General features: G+C 43.6%; 1 protein-coding gene across 3 annotated transcripts in view; it reads right to left on the reverse strand.

Moving 5' to 3' along the window:
* Positions 1 to 17,335, reverse strand: part of DNAJC18 (DnaJ heat shock protein family (Hsp40) member C18) — a 54,808-nt gene that overhangs the window by 30,960 nt on the left and 6,513 nt on the right. For 2 of the 3 annotated variants that reach the window (XR_004646945.1, XM_034780223.1), the window contains exons 4-7: positions 16,892 to 17,077; positions 9,298 to 9,410; positions 7,654 to 7,763; positions 3,273 to 3,445 (exon numbers count right to left, since the gene is read on the reverse strand). Coding sequence is in view for 2 of the 3 variants with exons in the window: in XM_034780223.1 (XP_034636114.1) it covers positions 3,273 to 3,445; positions 7,654 to 7,763; positions 9,298 to 9,410; positions 16,892 to 17,077 (582 nt within the window). In the remaining variant the exon portion in view is untranslated. The remainder of the gene's footprint in view (positions 1 to 3,272; positions 3,446 to 7,653; positions 7,764 to 9,297; positions 9,411 to 16,891; positions 17,078 to 17,335) is intronic. The other variant, XM_034780224.1, reaches the window with a different exon arrangement.

Raw genomic sequence — 17,335 nt, forward strand, 5'->3', positions numbered from 1 at the left:
AATTTATATCTGATCACTTTGCTCATGCAATCATTTTGATTTCGCCATCAGCCTAAAGAAAACTGACGTACTGTACCAATTTGTGCTGGGGTATGTGCATGTCTACCCAACCGTTAAGATCAACAATGCTCCTCTCAAGTCCACGGAGAAGTTTTGCTACCTTAGGTGTATGATTTCACAGAATGCCACATTTGATAATGAAATTACCTACTGCATAGCCAAGGCCAGCCCTGCATTTGGAATGCTGTCACACCACCTATAGAACAATAGGAATGTCAAGATAAACACGAAGCTAAAAGTCTATCAAGCAGTCATGCTTACAGTGCTTCTATATGATTGTGAGATGACAACGTAGTGCTGCCACATTAGCACACTTGTTCAGTTCCATACATGCGGTCTTCAGTCTATTTGCAGGATCAAGTGGTTGGACAGGATTCCCAATATTGAAATCTTTAATTGTTGTTGGATGTCTGGCATTCAAAGCATGCTCATAAAAACTCAGCTGCCTTAATCTAGGCATCTCATTCATATGTCAGACTTGAGATAGGGTAACCAGTCCCGATTTTAGGGTCTTTTTCTTATAGAGGTTCCTATTACCCCCCACTCCCTGTCCTAATTTTTCACATTTGCTGTCTGGTCACCCTAACTTGAGAATACCCAAGGCCATATTTTAGGGCAGTGGTTCTCAAACTTTTTTTTTCGCGCACAACTTGAAGATTGCTGAGGGTCTCGGAGGACCACTTAATGATCTTTCCAAATATTGTTTGTACCGTTAGCTAACTATTGTAAAGTGCTTTGTATAAAAGCACTATATAAAAAAAAGTAAACATTCTTTTCTTCTACAAATAAAAGCACACAACTCATATTTTAATATCACTAGTCTTACCTTTCTAATGCGATGATGTACCCTCTCTCCCCCACCAAGGCAGGTTGGGAAGGAGGGGAGTCTCTCCCCTGCAACAGCAGCCACAGAGCTGAGGCTGGGAAGGAGGGCCATCTCTCCCCAGCAGCCGCAGCCCTGGAGCTGGGGAAAGTCGCCTCTTTCTCTGGCTGTCGCAGCCCTGCACGTCCCAAATTCCCCCCAGCCCCTCTTCTTACCCCACTGCCCCCTACCCCTAGTCCCCCCAAGGCCACCACCTCACCTTACATGTACGTCTTCTCCAGGGTCCAGGCACCTAATCAGTGGAGCCACACCTGCGCGGCTCCACTAATTAGGTGGGTGGCCCTTAATTCTCTTGTGTGCGACTGCCTAGGCACGCACCTTAGAGGGAACTATCTGCAGACCACCTGAATGGAGCTCGTGGACCACTGGTGGACTGCAGTTTGAGAATCTCTGTTTTAGGGTCACCTAAAGCAAGACATCTGTTCTCATGGTAGTCAGTATAAATTATATAAAGAAACACTGAAGACAAAGTTGAAAGTATATCAAGTTGACCAGAGCAACTGGGAAGGAAGAGCCCACAATAAAGCCAAGTGGCAGCAGATTTGTCATGTCGCTGTTATATGCTTTGAAGCAAGGCCCATTAATACCTTAAGTGAAAAACAAGACTAGCACTAAGCAAGGAATAAAAGCAATGGTCAAGGATAATCCTGTCTGTCTCATATGTAACCATGTTTGCGGTTCCTGTATTGGTCTGCCTCACATATACGTGTTCACCTACAGTGTTTGCTGAATCCTTGTACATAGACATTGACATGAGACTCCATTATCATCGTATTCAAGTTCATAGACAGCCATGTTGTATCTATAGGCTGGTACTATGTCCACAAGTACCCAAAAAATCATGAGTTGGGCCTCTCAAAATCATGAGATTAGCTTAAAAATCATGATATTTGAAAAACAAAAACAAAAAACAAACTTAGATGCATCTTGGGTTCTTTTAACTTGATTTCTGGTTTTTGGGCCTTCAAGATTTTCTCTGCAGTCACAACGGCTAGATTTTTTTATTTATTTATTTTAAGGAAAGCTGAGTCTCTCAAATAAATCACATGAATCCAGGAGCTAGGGCTTTTTAAAACACCAAATATTATGAAACGTGTGATGAGATTACCAGAGTTGGCAACACTGTTGTTGCCTCTTTGTTGATACAGCAAATATTGTTTGGACAAGGCATGCACTCTACAATGTTTGTGCCATATTGATTTGATTGCTTGACATAACAGGAGATCAATCAAAAGTAAAAATGTTTGTTAAAATATGTTCAGGTTGAGATTTATAGGGATACTATCAACTTAAAAAGAAAAACTTCCATGTGAAAGTGGTTTACTTACTATTACTAAAACACTTAAGATGATAAATTTTTATTTTTTTTTCAGTTTACTATGCACTTTGTCTAGTCATTTCAATTATGGATATTCAAACTTGTGATTCCCAATATAACTTGGTCCCCTTGTATGTGTATATTTTGTTAAAATGTAAGAAAGGGACAAGGACTGTATCTTTGTTCTATGCAGCATCAATTCAGATATTAGTGCTTAACAAATACTACATGGTGTTAAAGTTTATGCTTTAATATATATGTGCCATGTGACCAAATTAAGGTTGATGTGAAAATAATAATTTTGAATTTCCTAACTTTTGTGCATTTTAAAGTCTCAACATTTTATTGTCACTTTTTGCATTGCATTTTCTTAAAGTAAAATAAATTCTTGATTGTGGTAAAAAACTTGACCTCAGACTCAAATAAAGGTGGCACATTCAAATAAGCACATGCTTTTGGCCTCTGTTTCTTTAAAATGTGATACAAAGTAACATGGTATGTGAATGCCATTTTCAAAATTTTTTCTGGCTCTGTCAAAGATCAGATGAATAAATGTGGCGGATTTCATTTTTAAAACATTGCTACCTTGAGTTATTCAAGTGTAAAAGAAAGCACCTGGGAAAAAAAAAGTTCACTGTTGAAAAACACTTCAAACTCATCTCTTAAAATCAGCCAAAGTGAACTGTGTCAAGCTTTCAACAACAAATTCACCAGGTGACAAAAGCCAGGTCAAAGTTAATTTAGGCTGAGAACCACTGTTCTAAACATTTACCACACACATACATATACATATACATATATATATATACACACACACACATACACACACACACACACTACCTGTATGGCCCTGAGGATGCCACATGGGCTGCAACTCTGTTCTTCATGGTTTAGAAAGTTATATATCCCCGTAACCTAGGGCTTATAATGGAAATACCTTCTCAAGCAAAGCCATGCTCTGACTTTATGTGATGTGTACCTACACACTTACAAATAACAAAGATTACTTACTTTGTTGTTTCTCCTTCCAGCAGCTCGTCTGGATATAATCTATATAATCCTTTTCAACAGTTTTCTCTAGCTCTTGAAGTTCTGCTCCTTTATAACTATTTTCAAAGTTTTTATCAACATAATAAGGCACATGCAGGTTTTGTGTTTCTCTAGGGACGGTATGGCCTATGGACCTGTGAAAACAGCATAGAGACAAGTGTGTTTTTAAGGCAGTTCAGAAATATCAAGGAATATTAATATTCCCAGCAGGAAATACCTGTAACTTCTTCACAGCAACTATTGCAGAACTACAGCACCCTCAACCATTCGCTAAAGAAATTACACATCTCCCTGCTCCATAATCAACCTTACACCTTCCTAACACAGCTGATAAAACAAACATGACTGGCTAGAAAAACACAATGAAGACACAATATCTAAAGAGATTTAAAATGAAAAATGGAATCTAAAGGGAGCAGCCTCAAAATTGATACTGCCCAAACTCAAGTACAGTATGCATTAATGCGACTGCATTTTTCTGGGGAGTTCTTGGTAACTTGGTCAAGTCACTTCTAAGACATAAAAAGGCCCAAACACAGCTTTCTTTGTTTGTTTGTTTGCCTGCACTTTCCAGAAGCCTCCTGTCAACATCAGTGGGAAATGACTGGACAAACTTGAAAGGACAGCAGTCTTCAGGGTGCATTTAGGGCACAGGGCCAAATATCTGAGGGTGCAATGTGACTGTAGTCATATAGCCCATTCCACGTAGATTTCCACTACCTCACATAATATTTTTTAGACACCCCAGGGCAAATTATAGAATCCTGTGGAATTCTGAATAAGGGATGATCCTGGTTCCACTTCCTTCTAATGTTTTGAAACTGCCCTGCAGTCAGGGGAGCTGTGCAGAGCTAGCCTCTCTGCCTTCTCCACTGGTTTAAACCACATTCTTCTTTCTAATCTTCTTGGCTCCTCTCTCTGCATCTTTAGAATTGTTGCCTTGGATAAGGAGAAAGCAGCCAAGAAGGGAGGGTCACACTCCATCTGACATGCCTCTCCCTCCTTCCACAGTTCGGTTTGTCCCCTCCTTCTTGGTATATTAAAAACCGTCTTTTCTTCCTCTCTCACAAGGTCTGAGGGTTTTATTCTCTGCATTAAGAACAATGGAGTTTAATTCCTAAAGATAAGGTTTAGAGGCAGAGCATATGTGCCTATGTGCAGAGCTGAAGTGTGACTCTCTTAGATCAAAGGGCACGGAGGCAACAGGAGGGACTGCCTATTCTGGGAGCAGCCGGGAGTGTTTTACTTGGGATTGGCACAACTCAAAAGACTCACTGGGGGAGTATCTTGCTGTCTGCCAAACATGCAGGCTGACATCTTGTGGTAACAGCGATAAGAATTTGGAAACAGTCTGAAAAACAACGCCCCATGAAAAAGGACAGAATGCGAGCCCAACCTCAGCGAGTTCCAATTATGCTACCCCCAATAGGGTGCCATTTAGGAGGGGCAATTTCCTCCTTCCCCCATGAAGCACCTCAGCCCCAGCTGCAGATAAAGGAAGCATGTAGCTGAGGGCAGGCAGAGGCAGAAAGCAAAGCCCTCCCACAGTCAGGGCTGGCTCCAGGGGTTTTGCCGCCCCAAGCGGCGCAATAAAAAAAAAAGCTGCGATCGCAATCTGCGGTGGCAATTCGGCGGGAGGTCCTTGGCTCCGAGTAGGAATGAGGGACCGTCCGCCAAAATGGCGCCGAATAGTTGGACGTGCCGCCCCTCTCCGGAGTGGCTGCCCCAAGCACCTGTTTGGCAAGCTGGTGCCTGGAGCCGGCCCTGCCCACAGTGGCTCCCCCTTGGCATTATTGTCCTTCTGCAGCGCTCTGGGGAGAGCCTAAGCTCATCCTCCTGGGCTCCTGATCACCAGGCTTGCCAGTATCTTGGAGAAGGAGCCATCTTCTGCTGGCAGAGCCTGTGGGGTGGACGCCTTCCTGCATGCTGAGCATCCTGGCTGCCAGGCATCTGTCCTGCTGAAGGGGTACAGGAGAACGAGTGCTGGGAAAGGCAGGCAGCAAACCCCCCAGAAATTCACTGAAAAGTCTGGAAACTCCACCCCACAGGCAGCAGGATAGGGAGCAAGCCGCCCACAACGGGAGCTGTGGTGAAACCTGATCCTGCCTGTTACCTCTGAACTGACAGGGAGAGCTCTCTCTGCTAAGGAGGTGGGAGCAGATACAACCCACAACAAGCCTGACAGTCACCTTGTGGCCCAGGATTATTGTATTCATGTGATCTCTCTCTGAAGGAGCCCCTCGATCTCAGCGCTTCCTCTGTTCCAGCAGTGCAGTGACTGGATTCGTACTCCTACTTCACTAGCCCCTAAAACGTGCTTTAATCAATGTGTTCCCTTTTGTGACAAACGCCAGACTGCTGACTCCTCACTCGGAGCTTGCCAAGAAATGGATCACAATGCAAATGCACAGCCTCAAGTTTTCTTCCCTCCACCTCCAGTTATTTTATCATTAGACCTTCACTTCTGTTATCTTGTCAAACAGCAATTGAAGTTCATGTTTTTCTGTCACATTTTTCAAATGAAAGCAAAATACGTTTTTTGTCAAGGGCTTAAGATGGATGGTTTGTTTTTTGTTGTTGGAGCCTTGCACTAAGCCAGGAAGGTACTGGTATGAAAAGAAGGTTTTAAAAAGTATGGTGTTAGCACTGAATTTAATGCTTTTATATTTTAAAAATCAAAGACGGGTGATCCTGCATAACCAGAGATATCTGGCAAGCAGCTGTAGGTGTTAACTGCTGTGACTGCACAGCTATCTGCAATCAATAATATTTTACTGTATTTGTCTTCTGTATGGTCTGAACTTTGCTGCTTTATAAGCTTGAAAGTTAGGTTTTATTTGGTACTGGGTCCTAGCACAGATTGCTTAGCTTTACAAATTTCCTGTTTGTCCTCTGTTGGTAATTTTGTTGTAGAAAGCCTATATAAAATATTAACAACAATATAGGAAATAACCACAACAAATGAAACAGACTGATTTTTACCTTTTATCCTTCAAAAAATCCAAGAGCTGCCAGTGGCCAAAGTAGCCCCTGGACTCCCGCAAGAAGTTGCCCCTCACTGAAATCTGAAATGCCCCCCTGTTCTTTAAAGGGGGCAAACCCAGACCTTTCAAACACTGGATTTCATCAGAAGCGAACGCTTTGTGGCTATGCCTCTCCTCTCATACATGGTCCAGATTGTCACCTGACCAACAACTCTCAGCATTGAGAAGGCCCAAGTGAAGGAGAAGACTATGTGTGACAATGCCCCAAAAGGAGCAGGGAATTTTGTTGCAAACAGCTAATTGCTTTTTAAATGACAAAACTGCAAAGAGACAAATGCCTAAACCCTCAAACTCATTTTATTCCGGATTAAAAAAGCAGAACCCCCTTGGGCTGAGCGTTCAGTACTGCAGGTTTCTTTCCCACCTACTTGTTCCAACTCCCCTTAAATATCCCTCCACAGTCATAAGAAGCCTTTTGATCCAGCAAGGATTGAACACCAAGCTAATACTGCTTTGGATTGAAAGGAGGATCTGAAATGTTTCCCTGACACCCAACTGAAAAACACCTGCATGCCATGAACCCCACCAGTTCACAACCCCAAGCCCATGGATATTGAATTTACATTGGTGTATAAATCAACCATGCACATCCTTCCTACCATTCAAATCAACAATACCTTTGCAACCCCAGAACCTTTGCAGGTTCCTTTGCTGCTGCCGTCACTGCCATCCTGAGCACACAGGAGGTCTCATGCCTTACAGCTCCTCAGCTCCACCTAGCTACCCCTCCTTTCCCCCCAAAAAAGAACTAGTGGTACTTGGTTGGCTCTACTCTCCCCCCAAGGAAAATCCCCCACCAGCTCTACAGCCCAAATTGGCCTACTCTCTTGGGCAGCATTTCTACTTGCGCTGGATGAACAGGCAAGTGGGTTTTCCCCAAGCCCTGATTAGAACAATGCTATGCACTCCCCACTCCTTTCAGGGCTAACCAGGTTGCTCTGTAATGCTCCAGATCCTGCTCGCTTAGAAGGTGCTAAATGATACTAGACCACCCTATGAAAGTGTCCTAAACCAGATGGTGAGCACTCTGGGGCAGGGACTGTCTTCTGTTACTTGTCTGTATATAGCCCGTTACAATGGAGCCTTGCTCCTTGATGGTTTTGTATTATGGTAGTGCCTAGGAAAACCAACAAATAAAATGGAAATAGCCCTAGTCCCTTAATTACAAAGTGAAAATGCTTTCTGCAGAGATCGGATGGGAAAAGTTAGTGAATTCTCTATTAAGTCCAACATCCTTCTACCTCCCCACTCCAAGTAACCTAGACCAGACAAACAGTTTTTTAAAAATTGGGACTTACGATTTGTAGAACAGGCTGTATGGTGGATTCGTGGCCATCAGCTGAGTTATAACTGACAAAACTATGATCACCAAAACAGGCAGCAACTGAATAAATGCAGAGTACGTATTCTGAAATGGACAACCATAATTAGTGGATGATAAAAGTTAGAGATGGGAATAAGACCCACTAGCTCATAAAAGGCAGGAGCGGTCTCTAGGCAGACAACGCATCAGATGTTAGACAAGAACAGAGACTACCCTTGAGTTAACAGAAGAAGTGTGACATTTAAATTTCAAACTAGCTAAATTTCAAAATTACCTCTATTAGAAAAACACTTTAATAACTTAAATTTCAAATAAATAAATAAACAAGTTTTCTCCAAATCAAAGTTTTGTGAAGTTTCTTTAATGCACAATTCCATTTATAAGTCAAATAACTATCTCCTCAAAAAGTATGTGCACACTGTGCTGCCAGGAGGCAATGCAGGTCAAGGAACAGCCTGCTTGGATACAATTTACATCTACAGGTTCCCTGTAGTTTCTAAAACTTACAATGTTTTTTTCTCAAATCCACAACATTATTTATTTTCTACCCAAGGACTGAAACTCTTAAGAATGTTACAGGTTAATAAACAATACATAGTGCAATTTGGAATTAGATATGTGTATTTTCTTTTTATTTGTTTGAATATGTTTTTCGAAGTAAGTGAATTTAGTGCAAGTGAAACAGTGATGGCTCTAGGGACAAAAGTCTTCTGTTACTCCATAAAACTAACAACAGATCAGTAACAGCGTAAGTTTCTTTTTACACTGTCCTGCCCACCTGCCTCAACTTTGGCTTTTAAGGGGAAGCGCAGATAGCAGTCTGTAGCTATTCAGTCCTTGGTGTCTGTATCAAGATTACCAACAAGAATGTTCACTGCAACCATATGTGATATGAACACTTGTCTGTCCACACCACAAATATATTTCCCATTAGGCTACACAACTGACACTGGATGGTAATGATTTTCAGCCACTACTGATCCATTTCAACTGATGAAAGACCATAGCTCTTTTCTGAGTCCCCCCCCCCCACAATAGGATACATTTTGGAAGTAGCAAATAAAGAGACAAGTACAGTGGTCCCACATAAAAAGTCCATTCTGATTGTAAAAATATTACTGGTTCTAGAGGTATTCCCCATATTAAGAACTGTAGAACCTGAGTTACAAACACCTCAGGAATGGGTTGTTTGTAACTCTGAAATGTTCATAACTCTGAACAAAACATTATGGTTGTTCTTTCAAAAGTTTATAACTGAACATTGACTTAATACAGCTTTGAAATTTCACTATGCAGAAGAAATATGCTGCTTTTAACCATCTTAATTTAAATTAAACAAGCAGTTTCCTCACCTTTGTTAAATTTTTTTTTTAAACTTTTCCTTAGGTTTTTTGTTGGTAGTTTACATTTAACACAGAAGTGTACTGTATTTTTTGTTTGTTTCTGCTACTGCCTGATTGCATATTTCTGGTTCCAAATGAGGTGTGTGGTTGACTGGTCAGTTTGTAACTCTGAGGTTCTACTGTATAGGGAACACTACTGAAACCCATATGAACTTGAAATGCGCCCACTATAGCCATGATCAATATTTAAAGCTAACAGCTTCCTCCCACGGTACCTGAGGCCTGTTCTCTTCCTCCTCTTTGTCCTGCGTCCAGGCTCTCTCATTTCGGTGTCGCCGCCGATAATAGTGGGTGTCTGGTGTTACATTTGAAAACATATGAATATTTCCTGTATTAAAAAACCCCAAAGAGGTGAACTAGCCATTTTCATTCAATTGCAGGCATCTATTATTCCTCAGAAATTCTAGCTGGCTATCCCACCTTACAGTAAATGGCCTGAGTTACCAGGCATAGTCATGAGAGGCCAGGTTATAAACTTCAAATAATACACCTCAGAATTGAAATTCCAAAACAGCACATGGGAGCTAGCTGTCATGCAGCATGTTGGGGCATTGGTGTGCCAAGAGAAAGGGAATGTTTAAGAAAAACAACAACAACAAAAGGCAAAGCAAAACTTGGTGCAACACAATCTCAATTAATTTTCTAAAAACCAAAACAGAGACCCATTGGGGTTTTTATACTGCAACTCGTGCTGTCACATGAGTTTTAACATGTCCTCTTGAGAGACTATTTTGCATGGGAACCTGAGGCTCTAAATATAAGTAATAGGCTTTATCATTCAGTCCATAAATTAGGCTGCTCTTAATTACTAAATTTGCCCTGCTGTACTCATTTCTGTTCTCTTTCTTTGAGCTCTTTATTGCCTCATTAAAGATTCTGTAATGAGAGAAGAGATTAAGGAGAAGTACCTACTTGATAAAGAATACAATTCAGGATTTCCTTTTCTTGTAGGCTAAAGAGAGACACAGTATATAGCTGATTTATTTTAGAACTTCTAAGATGGAGGAAGAAAGAACCACAAGCTATTTTGATCAGAATGATGCTGTTAAAAAGCTCTACCAATTTTTAAAGCTATGCATTTTACATTACATGAACACCGGAATAGCTATGCTCTTTCCTTTTTAATTCAGGACTCTTTTGTAGTAGAGGCTTCAAATTAAAAATGTTTGTCCTAATCAGGATCACAGAAATACGACTCCATCTTTAAGCCTGCATGAATTTAATATAACTTTACACTTCTATAACATCCTTTATCCAAGATTCTCAAAGCACTTTACAAACATGGGCAGGATAACATTGTTACAAGAAACTGAACTTACAATAAATTCTTGACTTTCATTTATTAAAGTCTAAATATCAAAATGCCCATACACAAAGCTCGAGGCCAATTACTTGCAACACCATAATGATCATCCAGCAGCATTAAAAAACATCCCATTGGTACCATAAACTCACCTACTTGCAGCATTAAACAAACAATAACAAATTAACTGAGGGCATGTCTACACTCTGGGCACTACAGCGGCACAGTTGCAGTGCTACAGTTATGCCACGGTAGCACCATAGCGTAGACACTTCCTATATCAACGGAAGTGGTCTTTCTGTCAGTGCTGGTAATCTGCCTCCCTGAGGCAGCAGCAACTAGGTTGACAGAAGAATTCTTTCGTCAACCTCGCCGCATCACGCTGGAAGTATGGTCAGCTTAACTACGGCACTCAGGGATTGATCTAAATTTTTAAGTATAGACCAGGGCTCAGTTGGCCAGCAAATGGAAAGGAACAGAAATGTTCCTTTCCACCCCCTAATGCCTCTGAGTCCATATCTTCCATCTCTCCAAAACCTGATTAAATAAGTGGCTGTTGTAGCATGCACAGGTCATCAAGTTCATAATATTTCAGACAAAGTGGAGGGAGCAAGTTCAAGGATCTCAGGATTGTCACGCAGAATACCCTATCAGCATAAGAAAAAGTTAGGTGTGGAGTTGTAGTTTTGCTCATCTCCAAAGGTTTTCAACTCCAATTCCCCAAAAGCCTATGCTGCAGATTACAAATGTTTTGGTGCATATGGGATTTGTTCATGTGCACCAAAACAGTTGAATTGATTTTCCTCAATTAAAGAGAAAAATAACCTTTGAGCTAGGAAAAAGTATAGAAAGTTCATCTCAAAAGTTTTTTTGGAGGAAGTTATGATTTGGTTTTAATATCAAAACAGTTTTAAGCTTTGTTTAAGCTTGGAAGTAGGCAAAGCATACACAATTTCTGCTTTGCAAAAGAATTGCAAGGAAGATGTTTAGTCGTATAGCAAATAGGAAGAAAAAGTGTTCTAAAGTCATAGCTATTTAGTTTTAATAGGGAGTTGTAATGAAAATCCCTGTGCTCCCTTATTTTTCTTTGCCACAAAATCTGTAACACCCTCACTTAGGCCTTGTTTACACTACAGAGTTTTTTTTTATGCAAGTTACGCCAATGATCAAAAACTGGTATAATTACATCGCTTGTGCATGTTCACACAATGCTCCTTTTGTTGGTGGAGCACATCCATAGTTGGTGCTTTAGCATCAAAAGTGATAGCAGTGCTCTATGGGTAACTATCCTACTATGCTACTCGCTATCTTCTGCAGCTAGGAGTTGTGGAATGGCGGAGTGGATCACAGTGCATCCTGGGTGTGGGCTCAATGTCCCCACTCATTTTTTCCCGTCCCACCATTCTGTGGGCTTCCAATTGTGTTTTGTGGTGTTTTTCAATGGCCCCTGTTTACTGTGCGCCCAGAGCCTGCACTGTTTTCTACTGTTGTGGTCACTGTTATGAACACATCACGGCTGGTCATGCAGTATATCACAGCAGCTGTCATGGCACATCTGCATATACTCAGGGTATTGCTACACTGGCAGAGTTACAGTGCCGGCAGTTACATCGCCGCACAAAGAGCGCTGAAGGGAAACTGCTGTTGTGTGTTCACGCTGTCAGCTGCCTGCGCAATAGCGTGTTCACACTTGTGGCACTTGCATCGGTATATGGAGCGGTGATCTCTGAGCAGCTATCCCACAGAGCATCTCTTCCTCTTCTGCCGCTAGGAGTTGTGGGAAGGTGGAGGGGTCATGGGCATCCTGGGTCTTGTCCCAATGCCCCGTGATGCATTGCTTCACATACCAGCAATCCCTGTGCTTCTGTCCGCATTTGGCACCATCTTTCAATGGTTTGTGTACTGCATGCAGGAATGGATCCCATACTGTTGACCAATATGCTGCTTGCTCTCACTAAAACGTCATGAGTGGAGTTATTCCTTAAACTACAAAGGCAAGAGGAGTTCAACACTGATCTCTCCACGCGTACTAGCTATGACACGAGATTGTTCGTGGCGTTCACAGAGGTGCTGACTACAGCAGAACGTTGGTTTTGGGCTCGGGAAACAAGCACTGAGTGATCGGATCACATCATCAGTGCACATCTGGGATGATGAGCAGTGGCTGCAGAACTTTTGGATGAGGAAAGCCACATTTTTGGGACTGTGTGATGAGCTCGCCCCAGCCCTGCGGCGCAAGGCCATGAGAATGAGAGCTGCCCTGCCATTGGAGAAGTGTGTGGCGATTGCACTGTGGAAGCTGGCTACTCCAGACTGTTACCGATTGGTCGCTAACCAGTTCGGAGTGGGAAAGTTGGCCGTTGGACTTGTGTTGACAGAAGTGTGCAGAGCCATTAATCGCATCCTGCTCCAAAAGACCATGATTCCGGGCAACATGCATGACATTGTGGATAGCTTTGCACAAATGGGCTTCCCTAACTGCAGAGGGGCGATAGATGGCGCGCACATTCCAATGCTGGCACCAGACCACCTAGACGCTCCATAACCTTTAAGAGCTTCATGGCTTCGTTCTGGCGTGCCACATTCTCCTTTCAGTCCCCCTTCTCGCTGTCCCACCACTCCTTCAATACTTGTTTTTCAGCCGCAGAGTGCATCATGACATCACACAGAAAATCCTCTTTAGTTCTTTGAGGCCACTTCCTAATTCTGCGCAGCCGTTCAGCTGACGATAACAAAGAGGGAGGCTGGGCTCCCAAGGTCATATCTGTGAAGCCAAAATGTAACATTTTACAGAAAGCAGTATTGTTTGCAACACACAGACCACTGATTCAGTGACTTAAAACACAACCACTATTCACATACCTGTCACTAACTGGCTGACACCAGGCAAGCACACGAGACACAAGACCCCCAAAATGGTGAGTAACCTCAGGGGTAGGGGAAATCAGTGTTCCAGGACCGTACTGTAGACTGGGCATGTGGCTCTTGAGGAGAGCCAGCAGCGTAGGGGGGACCTTACAATCATTACTGTCCCCACATTTTCCACAGGCTGTGTTCATTATGGAAGATATCTCGCTGCTGAGGGTGAGCAGGGAATCAAAGGAGGGTCTTCTCCAAGACTGTGGCTTCCGCCCTGGCCCTTATGCGGCTTGCCTGTGTGCAGCAATGGTCCCTCCCAGTGATGGCAGAGTGGTGTGGGAAAGGTACCCTTAATGGGGCAAGAAACAAAGCAGCTCTCCCAAAGAACCTGCGGCAGCGGATTGCCCAGTATCTTCATGAGCATTTCCTGGAGATCTCTGAGGCAGATTCCTGTGAAGTGAAGGAGTCAATCAACACCCTGTTCCATCACTTAGACTAGGCATGTGGTGGTACGCACATCACACAGACACATGCCTGCTTTCTGCAACCCTCCTGCTTACAACAACTCGCTTCAGCAATTCCCCAAATCAAAGCCACTTACCAGGGGTTTCCTCTCCTGTTTGTGCTTTGCCAATCTCTGACAGCTATGACTTGTTAGCCTCCTTCGGGGTAGAAAAGAGCTCCTGGCTGCAAGCATCTCTGGCCTCCGAGTCATCCTCTGCCTCTGGGTCTCCTCCCCCACATCCTTGTCCAAGATTTCCTCCTCTTGGCTCGGTGCACTTTTGACTGGCACATGAGCCACCGAAGTATCTACAGAGGCCTTCACAGTGGAGGTGGGGTCGCCACCGAGTATCACGTCCAGCTCTTTGAGGAACTGGCAGCTCGTGTGCACAGCACCGGAGCAGTGGTTTGCCTCCCACGCCTTGTAGTAGGTGCTCTGCAGCTCCTTCACTCTGATCTGCCCTAGAGTGTGTCCCAGTCACGGCCCCTTTCTGTCATGAAATCTGACTGTAGGTATCGTAATTCCTACAGCGCAGCTGGGACTGGACAGCCTCCTCTCCCCAAATGCTCATGAGGTCCAGCAGCTCAGCACTGCTCCAAGCAGGGGATCGCCTGGTGCGTGGAACAGGCATGGTCACCTGGAAAGATGAGCTGAGACCATTGTATGCATCACCGAGCAAACAGGAAGGGGAATTTCAAAATTCCCAAGGAATTTAAGGGGTGGGGCTCATAGTTGGTCACCTGAGGGCAGGGTAGTACAGTTCAAACCGATGACCAGAGAGGTAAGAACAGGCATTGTGGGACACCTCCTGGAAGCTAGTTGCAACACTGTAATCAACCAGGGTGTCTACACTGGCACCATGGAGCTGTAGCCACAATGCAGAAAACTGTACGCCTCTCGTCGGGTGGCTTTTTTACAGCGCTGCAACTGCGCAGTTTCTGCACATTAAGTGACTTGGCAGTGTGTACACCTCAGGAGTTACACTGCAGAAACTTGCCAGTGTAGAAAATGCTTCAGTGAACTGTCTATGACAGCAGCACTACAGTTGATGTGGTTGGCAAGCACACTCCTGATCCCTGGAGATAAACACTGTCTCCCTACCTCCAAACCATTTCTGGCTTCAGGCAATGGGGAGAGAGAAGAGGCAGTTTTGCCAACTACAGCTGGAGTTAAAAACGTGGCCCACAAGGATATCCACCTGCCTCAGCCCTTGCTGCGTTAGTGGTTCTAACCCTGGAGCTCAGCGCTTATTAGGAACTCTCGGGAGAGGCAAGAAGACATAGGCAGGGGTTGGGAGTGTACTGGCTGGCCACACCAGAGCAGCAACAGCATGAACGGTTCACTGAACCATGTGGGAATGCTGTTGTAGCAGCACATGTGAAGAAAGCAAGGTTAGGGTAGGTTTTCGCATTCTGAAAATCTGAAGTCCACAAACTCAATTTAAAACTGCGCATCTCAGGAGTTTTGCTAGACATATAAAGGAAGAAGTGAGAAAAGAGTAACAGCAACTGGCACTTTAATTATTGGGTTTTACTATTCTGAAAAGTACAGTTAGGTTATGTCTACACTACAAAGTTAAGTCGACTTAAGTTATGTTGACAATCATCCACTACTGTAATTAAACCACTTTTGCACATCCACATAATGCTCCTTGTGACGTCCAGTTAGTGCTCTTGCATTGACAGAGAGAGCAATGCACTAGGGTAGTTATCCCACTGTGTAACTCACCACCATCTGCCGGCAGGTGTTCTGGGAAGGGATCGCAGTGCATCATGGGGCTGGACTCAGTGGCCCATCGTGCAGTTTTCTCCGTCCCATCATTCTATGGGCTTCCTACTACGTTTGGCACCACTTTTCAACAGCCCCTGTAAACTTCCTGCCCATCATCTCTGTCTGAAAGCATGGACCCTGGACTGCTCTCCAGTATTGTGATGAGCATTATGAACACAACGTGGCTGATACTGCAGTATTTCATGAGCTGCGAATCTGATGACACCGTGGTGTCTGCCCTGCTGCGTGACATGGAAAGAAACAATTCAAGATTGATGTTGGCATTCACAGAGCAGCTGCACACAGTGGACCGTCAGTTCTGGGCATAGGAAATAAGCACCGAGTGGAGGGATTGCATCGTTATGCAGGCATGGGATGATGAGCAGTGGCTGCAGAACTTTCGGATGTGCAAAACCACTTTCCTGGAACTGTGTGCGGAGTTTGCCCCGCCCTCTGGCACAAGACCACCAAAATGAGAGCTGCCCTAACAGTGGGGAAGCTGGCAACTCCACACTGATACCAATCAGTTGCGAAACAGAAGTCCACCAGGGGGGTTGTAGCGATACAAGTGTGCAGGGCCATTAATCGCCTCCTGCTACAACTGTCTGCGACTCTTGGCAACATGCGGGAAATAGTGGATGGCTTTGTGGCAATGGATTCCCTAACTGCGGCAGGGTGATAGATGGCATGCATATCCCCATTTCGGCCCCAGATCACCTTGCAATGGAGTACAACAACAGAAAGAGCTACTTTTCTATGGTACTGCATACTGTGATGGATCATTTCACCAAAATCAACGCATGGTAGTCAGGGAAGGTGAATGACACATTTATCTTCAGGAACACTGGCCTGTACAGAAAGCTGCAAGCAGGGAGTTTCTTTCCAGACCAGAAGATTCTAATTGGGGATGTGGAAATGCCAATAGTGATCCTTGGAGACCCAGCCAACCCCTTGCTCCCATGACTTATGAAGCCAGAAACCTTGACTGCAACAAGAAGCACTTCAACAACAGGTTCAGCATGTGCAGAATGACTGTTGAATGTGCATTTGGCTGATTAAAGGGTCATTGGCACTGCTTTTTTGGCAGGTTAGACCCGAATGAAGAAAAATTGCCATGGTCATAGCAGCCTGCTGTGCTGTGCATAACATTTGTGAAGCTAATGTCGAGATGGTTTTATTATATCAGCGTAGCAAGAGAATTAAATTGGCGGGAGGAACATTGCAGTGCATAAACCTCCACATTAAGGTTGATGTAAGCTGTCTATGTCGAGTTAGCTGTGTAGTGTAGACATGGCCTTAGGTTCTTGAGCAGTATCAAATAAAGCTAACTTTCCAACCCTTTACACTTCAAAGCCACTATAGACAGAACACTGACCTGTAGGGAAGTGCCCACCAAAAAACATGTTGAATATTTCTTCTGGTGTGATGTCTGCTTCAAATTCCCTGTAATAATCATAATTCCTAGCCCGGGGAGTGCTGAAAGTCTCTTGCTCATCCCCAAATTGATCATATCGTAATCGTTTTTCAGGGTTGCTCAGAATGGCAAAAGCATTGCCTATTGCTGCAGAATAAGAGAGCAATATTACACATTTACTTTCATGCAATCTTTTCGAGTCAATATGCCTTTCATAAGCTGAATTTTATAAGATGAGTAACAACAAGTTGATAGAGGCACATTTTCTGTTGGACAAAGTGTAACACACAACCCTCTGGACAGAGAGACTCGATGTCCATTGGAGGTGTTATTCGTAAAGCAAAGTGAGTGCTCCTTTCAGTTATTCTTATGGATACTGGTATTAGCACTGATGAAAGCTGCTCA

This window comes from Trachemys scripta, chromosome 8 (genome assembly GCF_013100865.1).
Source record: "Trachemys scripta elegans isolate TJP31775 chromosome 8, CAS_Tse_1.0, whole genome shotgun sequence".
NCBI classification, from domain to species: Eukaryota; Metazoa; Chordata; order Testudines; family Emydidae; genus Trachemys; species Trachemys scripta.